General features: G+C 43.3%; 1 protein-coding gene and 1 long non-coding RNA gene across 4 annotated transcripts in view; both read right to left on the bottom strand.

The window, feature by feature from the left end:
* The window catches only part of Scp2 (sterol carrier protein 2), a 95054-nt gene that overhangs the window by 59381 nt on the left and 16319 nt on the right, over positions 1–19354 (bottom strand). For all 3 annotated transcript variants that reach the window (XM_052715104.1, XM_052715102.1, XM_052715103.1), the window contains exons 6-7: positions 16688–16814; positions 8493–8556 (exon numbers count right to left, since the gene is read on the bottom strand). In XM_052715104.1, the coding sequence (XP_052571064.1) occupies positions 8493–8556; positions 16688–16814 (191 nt within the window). The remainder of the gene's footprint in view (positions 1–8492; positions 8557–16687; positions 16815–19354) is intronic.
* LOC128096033 (uncharacterized) lies at positions 11333–13515 on the bottom strand. The gene is made up of 2 exons (XR_008213505.1): positions 12137–13515; positions 11333–11461 (listed from the first exon to the last, which is right to left on the bottom strand). It is a non-coding gene; the product is annotated as an uncharacterized LOC128096033 (long non-coding RNA).

Here is a 19354-nt window from a genome sequence, read left to right as displayed (position 1 = left end):
AAACCACACTGGGACTCTCCCAGTTAGGATCCCATGAACTCCAGACTGGACTCAATCTCTCCATCCGGAGAGAGCATAAAAAACCACACTGGAGCCGGGCGGTGGTGGCGCACGCCTTTAATCCCAGCACTCGGGAGGCAGAGCCAGGTGGATCTCTGTGAGTTCGAGGCCAGCCTGGTCTACAGAGCGAGATCCAGGAAAGGCGCAAAGCTACACAGAGAAACCCTGTCTCGAAAAAAACCAAAAAAAAAAAAAAAAAAACCACACTGGGACTCTCCCAGTTAGGATCCCATGAACTCCAGACGGGACTCAATCTCTCCATCGGGAGACAGCCCAAAAACCACACTGGGACTCTCCCAGTTAGGATCCCATGAACTCCAGACTGGGTTCAATCTCTCCATTAGGAGAGAGCACAAAAACCACACTGGGACTCTCCCAGTTAGGATCCCATGAATCCAGACTGGACTCGAACCTGCCCTGTAGCCGAGGATGACTATAAACTTGTGATCCTTCTGCTGGGATAAGAGGCCACCATGCCCTGTTGCATTTGGCTTTTTTCTGACTAACATCTTTTATAATAACACTATAATCACAAACACAGCACTTTCCTGAGTTCTGTGTTATTCTAGAATCATAAAATCTGAGGGGGTCATAGGAATCCCTAGATTGTAGCCAGTGAGTCAGCAGTGTGGGTGGGCTGGCCAACTACCAGCAACTGGTATCTGAAGCGAGGTCAGTCTCCTGAAGGACAGAAGCTGAACCATAGAGAGTCTGCTATCTTTGGGTGGCTCATGCCAGCCCCAAGTAACAATGTACCCAGCTGGTGCTAACACCAGTTAGATGCTGTAACAGAATACCTTATTTTTCCCCTGGTCAGTTATAGAATGCTAGTCATTAAAATTAAATGACTTGGGGTCAGTGAGATGGCGCAGGTAGAGGTTCATGCCACTCAAATCTGGTAACATGAGTACAATATCCAGAGCCCATATAAAGATGAAAGGAGAGAACGGACTCTACGGAGTTGTTCACTGAACCCCACACACATGCCACACGCATCATGCACACAGCACACAATAGTAGTAAATAAATAATTTTTAAATCAATTAACTTATTGGCTAGGAATGTAGCACAACTGGAAAAGTTAAGGTGGGTTTGTTTGTTTTTATAGACAGTGTCTCTTTATGTAGCTCTGGCTGTCCTGGAACTTGCCTTGTAGACCAGGCTGGCTTCCAACTCAGGTATCTACCTGCCTCTGCCTCCAGAGTGCTGGGATTAAAGGCATACATTACCACACCCAGTTAGAGTACTTTTCTAGGATGCTTGAAGCCCTGGGTTCCCAGCACCACATAAACTGGGTGTGGTGGCACATGCCAGTGATTCTGACACTCAGGATGTGGAGGCAGAAGGACCAGACGTTCAAGGTCATCCTCAGATACATATCCAGTATTTGAGGATGGCCTGGGCTACATGAGACCCTGTTTCGGGAAGAAAGAGAAAAATCCCTTGCCTAGCCTATGTGATGCCCCAGGTTCCATCCCTGGCACCACAGCGTAAGTAAACTTGGACCATGACTAAGTTTCAGAAACTACCTTATTTGAGCCATACCCCATGCTAGGCAAAAGAGACATGTATACAGTTCCTACCCTCAAGGAATTCTGTATGATCCCACAGTAAAGAAATACATTCTGTTCTAATATTTACAATATATTCCATACTATGACAGAAATGTTATGTGGGTGCTATGGGAGCACACGGCTGTACATTAAGTCCAGATGCCCCAAAACAACTAACAAAGGGAGAGAGGGTTCCTGGCAGAAGTGGGCAGCAAACGCAAAACATCCTGAGGCGAAAAAAACAATCAAGACAGGCAGGAGGGCTTGAAGTCTGGGAGGGGTGAGGAGGCAAGAGGGAAAAGGTAGGGCAGGAGAATGACCCAGGATTAGAGCAGGAAAGCCCATCTTATGATGTTCAGACTTCATACTGAAAACAGGGGGCATGAGGTACCAAACTGGGCTATGGCATGGTGAGATCCATAAGTCAGCAGAAAGACTTGATATGCAAAAGGGACAGAACAACAACATCACCAAAGCAAATCAGCAAAGAGATGGGGCAATTAGTTAGGGCCAGAGATGAAAGGGCCCGACGTGGGAATCTCGAAGTGGAAGATGGAGAAGAGGGATAGATTCCAAAGGACGGTCAGGAAGGAGGTAGAAGCTGTGAGTTCATCCCCGGCTGCATATGGAACACTGTGGGAGGCAGATTCAAGGACGGTCCAGCGTTCTCTCTTAGACAACAAGGTATACATTGGTGTCAGTGACCATGATGAAGAACAATGAAGGGACCCCAGGGTTGAGGGAAATGACAAATTCAGAGTAGACCCACCAGCTCTGAGAAGCCTGTAGGACATCTGAGTGGAGCCAACCAGGAGAAATGTCAGACGTGAGTGCAAAGCCTCAGGTGGTGTAGGCTAGCCCCAGTCCTTCCTACTTATCACAGATCCTCAGGGCCTTGCAATAGCCTTATATTTTGTGGGAATATGCTCAAAAACAGGGGTTTTGGTTTGTTTGTTTGTTTTTGTTTTCTCTTTTGCAGGCAGGATCTCATGGAGCCCAGGCTGGCCTCAAACTAGATTAGTAACTGAGTATAGATGACCTCGTGCTCCTGATCCTCCTGCCTGAGTCTCCTGTGTGCTTACAGGGATGTGCTAACAATGTCTGACTCAAGAATAGTTTAAGTCAATCTGACATAGACACATAATACTTACTAGACTGGTGAATAAACATAGAATTCTTTCCTGGTCGAACAAAACTTAGCATGAGACATGACCGGCTACTCTTTATTTCCTTATTTAAATATTCATTTATTTCAAAACAAAGTTGGCATTCATAAGGAGAGATGCCTTGGGCATCTCAAGAGAGTGCTTTAACAGTGGGTGGTTATCTATAAGAATTTGATGGCTACTGAGGTATTTTGTTTAAAGGGTTTTAAAAATCAAGTGGAGATGCTTTGGGTTTATTTGTTTGTTTCTTTCTTTTGACAGGATCTTGCTGTGCAGACTTGTACTCACTACATAGCCCAGGCTGGCCTCAAAGTCACAGTAATCCTCCTGCCTTAGCATCCAGAGTGCTAGGATTACAAGTGCACCACCACATCCAGCTGTGTACTTACTGTGATGGAAAGGCCTTTCTTTGGTAAATGAGATTGTAAAGGGGCTTTTTATAAGGGGCAGTGTACACCTTTACAGATGGATGAGGAAAAGGCAGGTCAAAAGCTGTCAGAGGAGAACTGAGGACATGACTCGGTTGGTAAAACACTCTCCTGCTCAAGCATGAGGACGGAAGTTCAGCTCTGCAGCACCCATGCCAATGCAGAGCAGGCATGGCAGCCCACCTGGGATCCTGGCAGTAATGAGGCAGAGACAGGGGATCCCAGCAACAAGCAGCTGGCTAGACTAACCAATCAGCAAGCTCTGAGTTCAAGTAAGAGACTCTGCCTCAATGTGTAAGATGGAGAGTGACTGAGGAATACCTGACATCAACTTCTGGCCTTCACACACACACACACACACACACACACACACACACACACACACACACACACACACTGTGCACCCATACACATGATAACACCCATACCCATCATACACATATAAATATACATGGAAAATGTCAAAAGAATTTTTTGTTGTTTTTTTTTTTCTTTATTTCTTTCTGTTCCCTGCTCCCTGCCCCTCGAGATAAAGTTTCTCTGTGTAGCCCTGGCTGTCCTGGAACTCACTCTGTAGACCAGGATGGCCTCCAACTCAGAGATCTGCCTCCTGAGTGCTGGGATTAAAGGTGTGCACCACCATTGCCCAACTGTTTTTTTGAGACAGGGTCTCACTATGTAACTCTGGCTGTCCTGGAACTCATTATGTAGACAAGGATAGCCTTGAACTCACAGAGATCCACATGCCTCTGCCTCCTGAGTGCTGGGATTAAAGGCGTGTGTCATCGCAGGGCTTTCTGAAGCTTCTTCATACAGAAAGACAGATAAACTCTACCTATCCACAGATGGAATCCTGACCTGACTTCAGGGTACCTCAGAGATAAGAGAATCATCATTTAACCATCTACATACAATTTCTGAGCCAAACCTGGAAGGTATTTCTAGGCTATCAGTGAGTTTTACATAATAAAAACGACACCTAGAGACTTGGGTTTGGTTCCCACCACCTTCATGGTGCCTAACAACTGCCTGTAACTCCAGGGGTGGGAGATCAGATGCCTCTCCTGACCTCTGTGGACTCCTGTATGCATGGCATTCATGAAGGCATACACATATAGACATAAAATATTACTTTTAAATAAAATATATTTATTATTTATGAAAAAACATCTGGAAATAATATTTGCCCATTCAACAAAACAGCATTTATTATGTAGCAGCAACAGAAGGTCCATAGGGACAAGGAATGCACCTGCCTTGTTTACGACCTCACTGCTAGCTTAAGCAATACCTGTAGGAGGCTACTAGATAAATATTTATGGAACAAATAAAATGTCTTAAGGAGAGTGCTGTGGTAGGTGCATAAATGGGTTGGTGCCTAGTTAACCAGGGGTTGAGATGAAGACTTGGGAGATGTGTGTGCTTGCGACTTCCCTTGTCACTGTGACCAAAATATCTGACACACACAACATACAAAAGGAAAGTCTGGCCGGGCGGTGGTGGCGCACGCCTTTAATCCCAGCACTCGGGAGGCAGAGGCAGGCGGATCTCTGTGAGTTCGAGGCCAGCCTGGGCTACCAAGTGAGTTCCAGGAAAGGTGCAAAGCTACACAGAGAAACCCTGTCTCGAAAAACCAAAAAAAAAAAAAAAAAAAAAAAAGGAAAGTCTGCTTTTGCTCATGGTTTTAGAGGGTTCACAGCTGCTGAGCTCCATGCACTGAGGCAGGACATCATAGCATCGGGAGCATACGGAGGGGGGACTTTACCTCCTGATGGACAGGAGACAGAAAGAGGAAAAAGGGCAGAGGCTGGAAGCAGGATGCCTCCAGTGACCTACTTCCTCCAGGCTGGCCCACCTCCTAAGGTTTTCAGAATCTTGTAAAACAGCTGGGGACCAAGAATTCAACCCACGGGGCTGCATGGGGTATTTTGTCCCATAATAATTTGATTCTCTAGAAGAAGCCAAAATCTGCCTTTTGGAGCCCCAAAGCCAGAAAAATGCAGTGCTGTTAATTCCTCCACATTCCAGGAAATCAGAAGGCTCTTTAGTAAGTCTCCAAGAACTAAGGATACGGATATCGCGTCTACGCATCTTCACAGGCTTCAGGAGGCTCATCCTAGCTCTACTGCTCGCTGCCAGCATCTCCGCTGCATGCTTACTCTGTCCCAAGTACGCTGCTAGGATCAGCCCGGAGGAAGGGGAAGAGGAGGAAGCAGGAGGAGGAGGAGGAAGGGGGAAGAAGAGGAGTGAGGAGGTCCCTGCAGGAGTCACGGCAGGCAGGGCAACGAACCATGGAGAGGTGAGAATTACTCTGCCAGACTGGACCAAACTTCCAGGAAGTTTGATGTCAGGCGGTTAATTGCCAGCATATTTAAATACAATATAATGCAAAAAAAAAAAAAATAGTTTCCAGGTATAACACTATACCTGGTGCACAAGGAGGCAATAACTATATTGAAACTTAACTCAAAGTACATGTCCTTTCCTCCAAGAAGATGAGTTCTAGAGATAGGCTACATGTATTAGCTTAAGGGTCTGGCATGGTCTCAGTCATACAGATACTATAGAGGTCATCTGGGCTATTAGCCACCTCCCGTCCTGGATGTGGGAACTTAGGGGGAGCCCCTGGCTGTACAGGCAATATAATGTAAAGGTCACTAGCCACCTCCAGGCCTGGTTGTAGGCGTTTGATATGTCGTGGCCCAACAGATATCACAGATTACCAGGCTATTAATCACCTTCAATTCCTAGCCTTCTGGAAAAACAGGTTCTACATCTTTCCCTTTGAAAGGACAATTCTGGGTGCTTAACATTCCTGGTCTCTGGAGATCTGTGGGTACAAGGACCTTGTGCTCCCCACAGAGGAGGTGGAAAAGGTGGTAGAGGAGGTGGCGGCTACTATACATCACATAAAAGAGTCTGGATTTACCATATAAGCAATGGGATTCACCAGGGCTTTCACAATAGCCTTTGATTTTCGATAAAAGACCCTGGGATTGTGGGGATGGGGTTTGTCTGTTTCTTCTCCAGGTGCTATGATAAAATAACCTGACAGAAGTAAGGAGGGAAAAGGATTTACTTTAACTCACAGTTCAAGGTGTAATCCATCCCGGCAAGGCAGCCAAGGCTGCAGGTTTGAAGCAGCCCATCACATTCCAACCGAGGTTGGAGAGAAGAAAGGGGTGAATGAACGTGATGGGATCAGCACCCTCAACTTCCCGCTGCTGTACTTCTCTGCAATGATGGGCCTGGAACTGTGTGTGAGCCAAAATAAAATCTCCCTTAAATCGCTTTTGTTCCAGCGACACAAAAAGAAACTTAGGACAGAAGTAGGTGTGCCCTAAGGAAGCTAACAGCAGCATGAAGTATTACAAATGTTCGATGATGTGTGTGTGTGTGTGTGTGTGTGTGTGTGTGTGTGTGTGTGTGTGTGTGAGAACACAACCCTATTACAGGGTTACATTTAGTAAATGTGGCAAAGATAGTTCAGAAACAATTTTCTGATTACTTCCGTGCTAAGCATTAAGGACATAAGGATGAGAAATGGCTGTTGCCCTCAAGGAGTTTGTAATCTAGGAGGAAGAAATCGATAAAAATAATGTCATTACTCCTCAGGATGAAGCAGGGGGAAGAAAAGGGGGAAAGAACTAATCTGACTATGGGGTTCAGAGTTGGGTCCTTGGGAGGTGATCTGGATTAGACAAGGTCATTGGGGAGAGCCCCCATGATTGGATCCAGGAGGCTTTATAAGAAGCACAAGAGACCAGAAGAAGCACAGATCTACATACATGGCCCTAGTATGTTATTATATATATGTGCACTGTCCTGTACCTCCTTAGAATTCTGCCAATTAGAGTCCATTAACAAGCTGGACATGGTAGCACACGTCTTTAATCCCAGTACTAGGGAGGCAGAGGCCAGCAGATCTACAGAGTGAGCTCCAGGACAGCCATGGCTACACAGAAAAACCCTGTCAAAAAAAAAAAAAGAAGGCGGCCACTGTGAGGTTTAGAACTGTGACTTGCATGTTTAGAAGCACAAGGCAAAATAAATTCCTTTTCTTTATAACTCATCCAATCTGATATGGTGTTATTGGTAAAAGAAAATGATCCAACATGTGTGGCATTGCTTTCATAGAGATGCTAGTCACGTGGCATCAGTTTAGTTCCCATGGACCACTTCCCCGAGCAAACACTGAGTTCATGCTATGAACCGGGCATTGCACCACCACTAAGCATTCAGAGATTGCTGATGGACAATACACCTGAATACATCTGATATCATTTCCTTCAGATTATTATTATTATTGTTGTTGTTGTTGTTACTTTATTTTTTTGAGACAGGGTTTCTCTGTGTAGTCCTGGCTGTCCTAGAACTCACTCTGTAGACTAGGCTGGCCTCAAACTCACAGAGATCCACCAGCCTCTCCCTCTTGAGTGCTGGGATTAAAGGCATGTGCCACAAACGCCCAGCCCTTCAGATTATTTTTAGGATATAAATAATTATATTGTTCTTCCAAAATGAGTTAATAATACTAGAGTGACTGAAATTCATCTCAGTTATAAAATTAATATTAATTAAAAAAAGTTTTTCCTGTGCAAAGAAACAACTTAAGACCTCATATGTGCTAATCACTAGCTCTAGCATGAACTTACATCATCAGACCCAAGGAAATTTTTTAATACCTGTCATTTTTATTCTTATTTAAAAGAATCAGGGTCTGGAGAGATGGCTCAGAGGTTAAGAGCACTGACTGCTCTTCCAGAGGTCCTGAGTTCAATTCCCAGCAACCACATGGTGGCTCACAACCATCTGTAATGAGGTCTAGTGCCCTCTTCTGGCCTGCAGTCATACATGCTGTATACATAATAAATAAATAAATCTTTTAAAAAAAAAACATAAAAGAATCATTAAAGCCAGGTGGGATAAACCATGCCTATAATCCCAGCACTTAGGAGACTGATGCAGAAGGATTGCCACAAATTGGAAGCTGGCTAGGGGCTACACTCTCAAATTCTGCCTCCCCTCTCCAAAAACAAATAACCCTCAAAACATAAATAAATTTTAAAAAGCATCATTAAGCTTTAATAGTATTTTAAGTATAAATAAGCCAAAAACTAGAATGGCCAAAGCAGACAACGTACGATTTGGGCACAAGCCTTTCTTTTATAAAAATCAACATCCAAGCCAATGTCTTTGAGATCTTCCATTTGTTTTCCAAGGATACAATTGCACATTACAGTGGGACAGACCAGATTTTCATGTCCTGTCTCCAAAGTACTTACGGGTTATTAACTGAGTGTTTGTGATTTTTCCATCCAATTTTTGCAAAGTGTTCAACTTTTGTTCCTGCAGAGAAAGCAAACATCAATCAATGTGCTGTTTTCTTCGGTTCATTATCAAATGTCACAGCGGAACTCAGTGTTTTGCTAAATATTTCCATAGTTTCTCTTGCACTGCTATCAGGGTTAAAGACAGCAATCACTCATATGATTTGTTACAATTAAATCCAAGCATCACACGAATTGAATCAAGAGACACATGAGATAAAAACAGTTCAAATCTATTTAGTATAATTAAGATTCAGTTTCAAAAACTAGAAAATACAGTCTGGAGCCACAGTGCTTAGCTGGAAAGTTTTGCCAGCAGTGACCCAGTGCCTGCCAGACATTCCCAAGCCCCAGAGTGAGTAGGTGTACAAGTCACATCCTCCATGGCCTGATAAACAACCCCACAACTTCCCTTTATGATACAGCAGAAGGGTCTTTAGAAAAGTTACAGCCAGTGAATTATACACACTTTGCAGATCTTTTTTGGTTTGTTTGTTTGTTCTGTGTTTTGAGACATGGTCTCACTGTTTAGCCGTTAGCTGGCCTGGAACTCAATATGATGAGTATGACAGCCTGGAATGTACAGAGATCTGCCTATATCTGCCTCCAGAGTGCTAGGATTAAAGGCATGTGCCACCACGTCTGGCTCCCAGTTCTACTTTTAACCCCAAATAACCTGGGCAAAGGACACAGTGGAATATGTTCTATTCTGAGGTTCTACTTAACTACAGACTAGGTGAACTTTAACGGTGTGGTATACCAGAGATCTGTGGCCACAGTATAGGACTTACATTGTTCCAGGAGTGGTGCCAAACACCTGCAACCCCAACACAGCAAGTGGAAGCAAGGAGGATCAAGATTTAAGGCCAGCCTGGACTACATTGAACCTTATCCCAAAATACAAAATTAAACAGGGCCAGATGTTGTACTACACATCTTTAATCTCAGTACTCAGGAGGCAGAAGCAGGTTCTGTGAGTTTGAAGCCAGCCTAGTATACACTTTCAAATTCCAGGTCAGTCAAGGCTATACAATGAGATCTTGTCTCAGAATGAAAAAAATAAAGACTGTGGGATGGCTGGAGAGATGGCTCCAAGGTTAAGAGCACTTCCAGAGGTCCTGAGTTCAATTCCCAGCAACCACATGGAGACTCACAACCATCTGTAATGAGATCTGGTGCCCTCTTCTGGCCTGCAGGCATACATGCAGACAGAACACTGCATATATAATAAATAAATAAATCTTAAAATAATAATAATAATAATAATAATAATAATAATAATAATAATAATAATAATAATAATAAAAGACTGTGGGTAGAAACTATAGGGAGACAAACTTGAGGGTTTGTTGTTGTTTCTTATTTGGTTTGGGTTTTTTTTTGGTTGTTTGTTTTACAATATTATTTTAAGATGTGTTACATTTGTTTATGCTGTGGACCATTTGTTTAATGATGCAAAGATGTGTTGCATTCTTTTATGTTGCATTTGTTTAACTCTGTGAGGCTGTGTTACTGTGCCTGTCTAAAACACCTGATGGTCTAATAAAGCGCTGAATGGCCTATAGCTAGGTAGAAGAAAGGATGGGTGGGGCTGGCAGGCAGAGAGAATAAATAGAAGGAGAAATCTGGGAGGAAAGGAAGAAAGATCAAGAGAATAAGGAGAGGAGGAGGCTAGGGGCCAGCCACATAGCCAACCACAGAGTAAAAGTGAAAGTAAGATATATAGAGGTAAGAAAAGGAAAAAGCTCAGAAGCAAAAGGTAGATGGGACAATTTAGGTTAAGAAAAGTTGGCAAGAAACAAGCCAAGCTAAGACCCGGCATTTATAATTAAGAATAAACCTCTGTATATGATTTTATTTGGAAGCTGGAAGGGGGGGGGGTTGGCAAAGACCAAAGAGTAAAGGAAACAACAACAGTTGTTTTTTATTTTGTTTTCATGGCTTTGTGGCTTTCCATGGAATCCAATTTCACATATAAAAGACCATCTCCTGGAAAAGGATTCTGCCAATCACTTGCCACGTATTTCTTAAGCCTGACACTAATCAAAGGCTGATGACTACTAAATCAGAACTGCCAGCTAATCTTTTTGGCTGTTGCCAGGCATAGAACACACCTGTAATCCTAGTACTTAGGAGGTGGAGGCTGGAAGATTAGGAGTTCAAGGCCATCCTTAACTACATGAATCCCTACCCCACCTCCCAAAAAATGTTCCACTAAAAAAATAAAATAAAATAAAATAAAAGAATTTTGGCTGTTCAAAGAGTATGCTTAGTATAGAAAGATTCAAATCTCCTAGAATCAAATTATAAAACCACAAAAATCTGCTGATTCTATCAAGTTAAGTTCTAAGATGTGGTGGTTCATGCCTATAATCTCAGCACTTTGGAGGGAGACTGAACCAAGAGGACTACATCAGTTCCAGGATAGCCTGGGTTACACAGTGAGGCCCAGGCCAGCCCAGGCTACAGGGTAGACCCTGTCAACAAACAAAAACAAATTCAAATATTTCAAATTTTAGACTAGAAAATTATTGAGCTATTCCAAGTAATACAAAACTTAAAAAAACATGTAAGTTTAAAAATACATCACTACCAGGATTTCCAAGGCCAATGGAAGCTGCCACATCTGTCTCTAGAGCCTCCAAAAATAATACAAATAAGAAGGAAAAGCATGAGTGTACAGTACCATATAATTAGCAAAACCAGAAAAATGGTGATGCCCAAACCTCAAAATCTCTGTAAGTTAGGAAAAGAGAAAAAACAAACACACAAAAAGGCCAAATCCCAACCACAGACCTTTGGAGAAACAAGAGCAGCCTGAAGGAAAACAGTCCAGAGGAGAGAGGGCAGCCCACAGTCACTCAAAAACCACCATGGGAAGAGAACAACACTCTCTCCAAGTGGGAACTCGGAGAAAAAAGTTCCTATAATAGAAATAAAGGACTTGTTTTTAAATCTTTATTTACTGTGTGCGCATGTGTAAGTGCTATATTTGTGTGTGACATGTGGGTCCTGGGGATTCGAACTCAGGTCCTTATGCTTGTACAGCAAGTGCTCTTCTCTGAGCCATCCTCCCAGGCCTCCAGAAATAAAACTGTAAATTGTAAATGATTTTTTTTAAATCACTCAATAAATAATAGACATTAGTGTTTAGAGTCCTTATCAAGCTGATTATCAAAATCTAAGTGAAATGGGTAATTTCCTGGAGAAACAGAGATTTACTAAACTTGATCCCATTGGAAATAGAATAAGTAATCTAAAAGGAATACAGGAAATTAGGCTGAGGACGTAGATCAGTTGGTAGGGATCTAGCATTTGGAGACCCTGGTTTCAATCCCAAGGACCACAAAAACTGGATACAGTGACGCAAGCCTGTAATCCCAGCACTCAGGTGATGTTGGAATCATCAGGAGTTCAAGCTCATCCTCAGCTACTTAAGAGTTAGAGGCCAGCCTAGGTGGGCTACATTAAACCTGTCTCAAAAAAAAAAAAGGTGGGGGGATGAGGGGAGGGGAGAAAAGGGAAAGAGAGGAAGAGCAAGGAAAGAGGAAAGAACACAGGACAGGGAAGGGCCGGGCAGTGGCCGCTGCGGCACTCACCTTTGATCCCAGCACTCAGGAGGCAGACGCAGGCAGATCTCTGTGAATTTGAGGCCAGTCGGAAATCCTGTCGCAGAGAGATGAGAAAAAGAAAGAAAGAAAAAAAGAAAAAGAAAAGCAAAGAGCACAGAGACAATTGCCAGGCAACAACCCAACCATAAAAGAAAAAAAAAAATTGGATTCAGACTGTGTCACACCAAACTCTACCAAATCTACAAAGATCCTGCCGTCCCAATACTCCAGAAATGGCTGCAGAGCGTTAAAAGTGAAAATCAATCTTCTTTTTATGAGGCAAGTATAAAACTAACCCCCAGGGCTAGTGGGCTAGGGCCCAGTGATAGACAGGCCCCAGTGACTGGGCACTTGACTAGCACAGGCCCAGAATCCCCAGCACCACAGGAAATAATAAAACAACAACAACAAAAAACTTCCACATGATTTCAATGTGTCAAATGAGGCCTAGCTAGTGCAGCCCTAAGTTCAAAAACAGAATAAATTAACATCAAACTTGATGAACATAACCAAAATGGGGGTGGGGGTACAGCAGGGCATGGTGGTACACACCTGTAATGTGGGTACTTAAGAGACAGGGGCAGGAAGATCAGGAGTTCAAAGCTAGCCTTGAGACACACAGTTCAGGCCAGTCTGTGCTGAATCAGACCCTGTCTCAAAAAGTAAATAAATAAATACAAATAAAAACAAAGAAAATATTGAAAAATAACCAACAGGGGCTGGGGAGGTGGCTCAGCAATTAAGAGCACTAGCTGTTCTTCCAGAGGACCCGGGTTCAATTCCCAGCACTCACATGGCTGTTTGTAATTCTAGTTTCAGGGGCTCCACCGCCCTCTTCTGGCCTCTGTGCAGCTGGTGCACAGACACATATGCAAGCAAGACAGCCACCCACGTAAAAAGTAAAAATCTTTAAGTTTTGTTTTGCTTTGAGACAAGGTTTCTCTGTGTAGCCCTGGCTGTCCTGGAACTCACTCTGTAGCCCAGGCTGGCCTCAAACTCACAGAGATCCGCCTGGCTCTGCCTCCTGAGTGCTGAGATTAAAGGCATGCACCACTACCAGTTAGCAAATTTTTTTTTTAATTTTTAAAGAAAAGTAAACAACAAACTCATGAGGGGCTTTGGAGCCAGAAAATGGTATTTGTGGGATAAATTAGTGAAATTAGGAGTACGCCCGCAGATTGGGTAACATGTTAACATTAACTAATTTTTTTCTTGAAGTAGGGAAAGAATGGGGTTTTGCTATGGTGTCCAGGCTGGCTTTGGAGACCTGGACTCAAGCAATTCCCCTACAACAGCTCAGACACAGACATCGATATACTTGACTTGATATTAATTCGGGTTTTTTTTCTTTTTTCTTTCTTTCTTTTTTTTTTTTTTTTTTTTTTGGTTTATGAAGACAGTGTTTCTCTGTCAAACAGTTCTAGCTGTCCTGGAACTCACTCTATAGAACAAGTTGGCCTCGAACTCCTGAGTGCTGGGATTAAAGGTATGCAACACCACGGCCCGGCTGATGTTAATTTCTTGATTTTGATTTTTATAATTTAGCTGTGAAAGTTTGTAATTTACTCTTTTTTTTTCTTTAGACAAGGTCTCACTATGCAGCCCTAGCTAGTCTAGAACTCACTATGCAGATCAGGCTGGCCTTGAACTCACAGATATCCTTCTACCTGGGCTGGGATTAAAGTGGCCTGCTCTCAAACATTTAAGTTACATAATAACATAGATAAAAGATACTAAAAAAAAAAAGGATAGCAAAATATAAATGATCTAGGAAAAAGATACTAGGAATTTTTTGTACTATTTTGTGCCACAGTATCATGAAGTCTGAAATTATTTCAAAACAAATGTGAAAACTACCAGGCAGTGGTGGTGCACACCTTTAGGCCAGCCTGGTCTACAGAGCAAAGTTCCAGGACAGCTAGGACTACATAGAGAAACCCAGTCTCAAAATAAAATAAAAAAATAAATAAAAAAAAAAAAAAAAAAAGGAGCCGGGCGGTGGTGGCGCACGCCTTTAATCCCTGCACTCGGGGAGGCAGAGCCAGGCGGATCTCTGTGAGTTCGAGGCCAGCCTGGGCTACCAAGTGAGTTCCAGGAGAGGCGCAAAGCTACACAGAGAAACCCTGTCTCGAAAAACCAAAAAAAAAAAAAAAAAGGAAAAGGAAAAAAGTGAAAACCGCTAGGGCAACAAAACTTCCTAAGTCCCTAAGTCTAAAAGCGAATCATACTATCTTTCAAAACTGATAATCTCTCAACTGACAACCATGAACAATTTCAATTTTTAAATTACTGGGCCAGGGAGAGGACTCTGTGGGTGTAAGAGCTTGCCACACAAGCCTCATGACCTGGGTTTGATACACAGAACCTAGTTAAAAATGCAGATGCAAGCCGGGCAGTGGTGGCACACGCCTTTAATCCCAGCACTCGGGGAGGCAGAGGCAGGCGAATCTCTGTGAGTTCGAGGCCAGCCTGGTCTTCAGAGCGAGTTCCAGGAAAGGTGCAAAGCTACACAGAGAAACCCTGTCTTGAAAAACCAAAAAAAAAAAAAAAAAAAAATGCAGATGCAGAAGCAAATATCTGTAACTCACAATGAACCTATGAGAGAGGGAACAGAGGCAGGAGAATCATCTGCATGCCCAAGGACCACTAGCCTGCAGAACACAGCGCAGGGCAGAAGCAGCAGGAAGAGAGACCGTACCTCGACAAGGCAGAGGGTGAGAACCGATGTGCATGGCATGGCACATGAGTGCCCACACTCACGTTCACAGATGCACACAAAGAAGAAGAAACAAACAAAACTGTGATCTAGTCACATCCATTGTCTAGAAAGCAAGGAAACTTAAGTTCTATATGATAGTCAATTTGTTGCAAAACTCCTTATAACTTCATTTGCAAGACAGTTTTTTTAAAAACCACCCAAGCTGATTACTTAACCCAGTGCTCTACTGAGGAATCTTCTACACACAGTGCTTTGATATCAACCACAGAGAAACACCTTCCATATATTGGAAGGTAAAGCCAGGAGATCATTCATGGAAGAGGAATCGCTAGACTCCCATTTCATGTCCACCAGCAACATCTAACAGTTCCAACTTCCTGTACTCTGCCCACCTGTGTTGCCAAGCTTACCATAACTGGAGAGAGAGTATTAGCATGATGGCTTTCGCGTTTTTCTGTTATTATTAAAGACAAGCATGTTTTCATGTTTAAAAAAACAGAACTGAAAGCCAGGCTTGGTGGACTCGATCCCCAGTGCTGTGAAGGAGGAACGCAGAGCCTGTGGGAGCACCCGTAAATACAAACACATGAACAACTAAAAACGACCCTCCTTGCTACACAGTAAGTTACTGGATACACCAGGATCTCTCTCCACTTCCCAATGAGATGTTAAGCTCTCATCTGTGACATTATCAAAGAACCTCAAAGATATTTCTATTATCTCCCCCGCTAAATTCTAATGTTAAACCTGGCCTCAATGACTGGAAGATGGGGCCTTTGGAGGAAGGCAGTGAACTGAGTGCTCATGTCCCCACCAAAATTCACATGTTGAAATCTAATTCCCAAGGTGCTAGAATTAGTAGGAAGGACCTTCATGAACAGGGTTAGTGTCCTCATAAAAGATCCCCTGGCAGGGCTGGGGGTGTGGCTCAGTTGATAGAGTGCTTGCCTGACATTTATGAAGCCCTGGGTTCAATCCCCAGCACCCATGTCATGGCTGACAACCACCTGTAATTCCAGTTCCAGGGGACCTACCGCCTTCTTCTCATCTCCAAGGGCACCAGGCATGCATGCAATGCACAGACTAACACACAGGTAAAACACCCAGACACAGTAAAAATAAATTAATTAAAGAGAAGCTATTTCATTTACATCTTATATATTCCAGTCTCTTCCACATGTCCTTATCAAAAACCTGTTATTTCTTATTGCACGAATATAACTAGTAATAAACCTGAAAGGTGATGCTGTTGCTATTATTTTGAGGCAGGCTGGTCTGGAACTCACTATGTGGACCAGGATGGCCTTGAACTCAAACAGATTCAACTACCTCTGTGCAGGAATTAAAGGTGTGTGCCAGCAGTGGTTCTCAACCTTCCTAATGCTGCAACCCTTTAATACAGTTCCTTATGTTGTGGTGACCCTCAACCACAAAACTATTTGCAGCCGGGCGGTGGTAGAGCACACCTTTAATCCCAGTACTTGGGAGGCAGAGGCAGGAGGATCTCTGTGTGTTCAAGGCCAGCCTGGACTACAGAGGGAGTTCCAGGACAGGCTCCAAAGTCACACAGAGAAACCCTGCCTCAAAAAAACAAAAAAACAAAAAAAATATTTCGTTACTACTTTGTAACTGTAATTTTGCTACTGTTGTGAATCATAAAAAGCATCCTAATATGCAGGATGCTCTCAGGTGACCCCTGTGAAATGGTCCTGTGACACAAACACACACAAAGGGGTCACAAACCACAGGTTGAGAACCACGGCTCTAAAAGGTGGTTTGTTTGTTTTTTTGTTTTGTTTTGTTTTGTTTTTTTAACATACCATATTTTTCCATATGCTCTTTTCCAGCAGACCCAAACATCTGTGGAGCAATAGGGTGGGCAGACAATCCATACTTATTGATCAAGACATCAAGATGTTTGTCAATTGGATTGGACCGATCTGGAAACTTAAAGAGAAAAAATAAAATTAATGAGCAGCTGATATAAAAGTGTTTCTTGCAACTTACAATATTGCTAGGACATTTGTTTATCCTAGGAGCACAGTAAACAAAACATGGTTCGTCAATAAAATCATCGAGAAATACTTTGTCACAGGAAAACACGAGAAGCTGGGTATGGTGGCACATTCCAACACGCGGGAGGTAGAGGTAGGAGGGTCAAGAGTTTAAAACTAGCATTAGCTACATAGCAAGTTGAAAGAGACCAGAACCCTCTTCCCCGCCGCCCCCCAGGGTACTCTTGAGCAGGGAGAAATGAGAAATATGTAGATAGAAATATAGAGGAGAGAGACAGACAGAAACCCAGGATAGCCTCGGGAGAGCCTGGGTCAAAACCCACCAGCCCCTTCTGTCTCTACTAAAGGGCTCTTAAAGGAATGCCAAGGGGTGGAGCAAAAGACCTCCCCCCAGCACAGCCAAGTGCAGACCATCCCAACCACCTGGTGACCATGCATGTGGTCAAGCCATCCCCTAATGCAGCCCTGCCATGTTAAGTAAGCTCAGATCTCACTAGGAAACTTTTGTGGGCTCCCACAGCAAGTCAGAGGCCAGTTCAGGTCACACGAGACCCTGTCTCAAAAAATATATATACTTCCTTGACTACTATTTTTTTTTCTTTCTCCCAGGTTTTGTTTTTGTTTTGATAAAGGGTCTCTCGACATAGCCCTGGCTCTCCTGGACCTCACTATGTAGACCAGGTTGGCCTAGAACTCACAGAGATCCTCTGCCTCTGCCTCTGCCTCCCCAATGCTGGGATCACTAAGCTTGGCTTACTAATTCTTTTAAGGAATGTTTGCAGGGCCAGGGAGATGGGTTAGCAGGTAGAGGCTCTTCCCACACAGTCTGATGACCTGAGTTGGATCCCTGGCACCTACATGGTAGAACAAGAGAACCAACTCCTGCAAGTTGCCTCTGACTTCAAGCTATGACATGTGAAGACACTCACAAGGACACACACACAAAACAAATATATGTGAATTTAAGTTTTTTTCCTTTGGTTTTAAAAATATTTTGTTATTTTATATGTATGCATGTTTTGGCTGCATGTATGTCTTGTGTACCATGTGTTGCCCCCCAGACGGTTGAGAGCCACCATACAGATGCTGGAAATCAAATGCAGGTCTTCTGGGAGAGCAGGCAGTGCTCCTAACGGCTGATCCATCTCTCCACCCAGTGAATTAAAAAAAAGAAAATGTTTATCAAATATTCGCTATCCACAACTCAAGCAGTAACTATTCAAGACTATTCGGGGAATAAAGGCATGAACATGTCAGCTTAAGATTCTGCTCATTGGGGCTGGAGAGATGGCTCGGAAGTTAAGAGCACTGGCTGCTCCTCCAGAGGTCCTGAGTTCAATTCTCAGCAATGACATGGTGGCTCACAACCATCTGTAATGAGATCTGGTGGCCTGGCTTTGCCTCCTGAGTTATATTCTTTTATCAAATTAAGTCATCAAAATGCTGTGTATAAGCCAAATGTGGTGTCGAATGAATGCCTTTAATCCCAGCACTTGGGAGGCAGAGGATCTCTGAGAGTTCGAGGCCAGCTTGGTCTACAAAGCGAGTTCCAGGACAGCCAGGGCTACACAGAGAAACCCTGTCTCAAAAAACAACAACAACAAAACTGTATATTTTATTCCTATGATACACCCCAATTTAGAAGTAAATTTTCTTTTTTTTTTGTTTTGGTTTTTCGAGACAGGGTTTCTCTGTGTAGCTTTGCGCCTTTCCTGGAACTCACTTGGTAGTCCAGGCTGGCCTCGAACTCACAGAGATCCGCCTGCCTCTGCCTCCCAAGTGCTGGGATTAAAGGCGTGAGCCACCACCGCCCGGCTAGAAGTAAATTTTCATCGGGAATATTTAATACACATTACATTTAGATTTCATGAAATCACAGTTGTAAAAATAGATTTATGGGCCCAAGTTATTCCAAATACACTCAAAACGTTTTCAATGATGGAACAGAGTATTAATTGAAGCTTAAATTAGTTAAAATTAAATTTAAAATTCAGTTCCTCAGTTACTCAGCAGCAAAGTGTACTAATGGTTCCCTGACAGGTACTGCTGCTGTGACTAGTATTCTCAGTGAAGCAAGCATTTTTGTTTTTTTTAAAAAAAAAAAAAAAAAACTTATTTGGTGTGTGGGGTGGGGGGGTGTGGACACGAGCACTTCAAGGCATGTCTGTGGAGGTCAGAGACCAACTTGCAGGAACTAGTTCTCTCTACCACAAGTGTTCCAGGGATCAAGCTCAGGTCAGGAGCTTGGCGGCCCGGTGAGCCATCTCCCCAGCAAGCTCTCCTTCCTGCTCAAATAGTAACTCTTGTTTCTATTAGAAGGAAATGTTGCTTCAGTGCATGGCAACCTATAGAAAGTGAAAAGTTGTACTACGTTATCCCCGTAGGACAAACATGGAACTGAGGCCAAGCAGGAGCTTCTCCACAGAGACCCACCTGGGGCAGCACACATAAACAGCCTGTTGTTTTCCTTCA

This window comes from Peromyscus californicus, unplaced genomic scaffold, assembly GCF_007827085.1.
Source record: "Peromyscus californicus insignis strain IS unplaced genomic scaffold, ASM782708v3 Scaffold_5__1_contigs__length_169319896, whole genome shotgun sequence".
Taxonomy (NCBI): Eukaryota; Metazoa; Chordata; class Mammalia; order Rodentia; family Cricetidae; genus Peromyscus; species Peromyscus californicus.
Note: the sequence above shows the minus strand (reverse complement) of the source record. Positions and strands in the feature narration are given on the sequence as shown.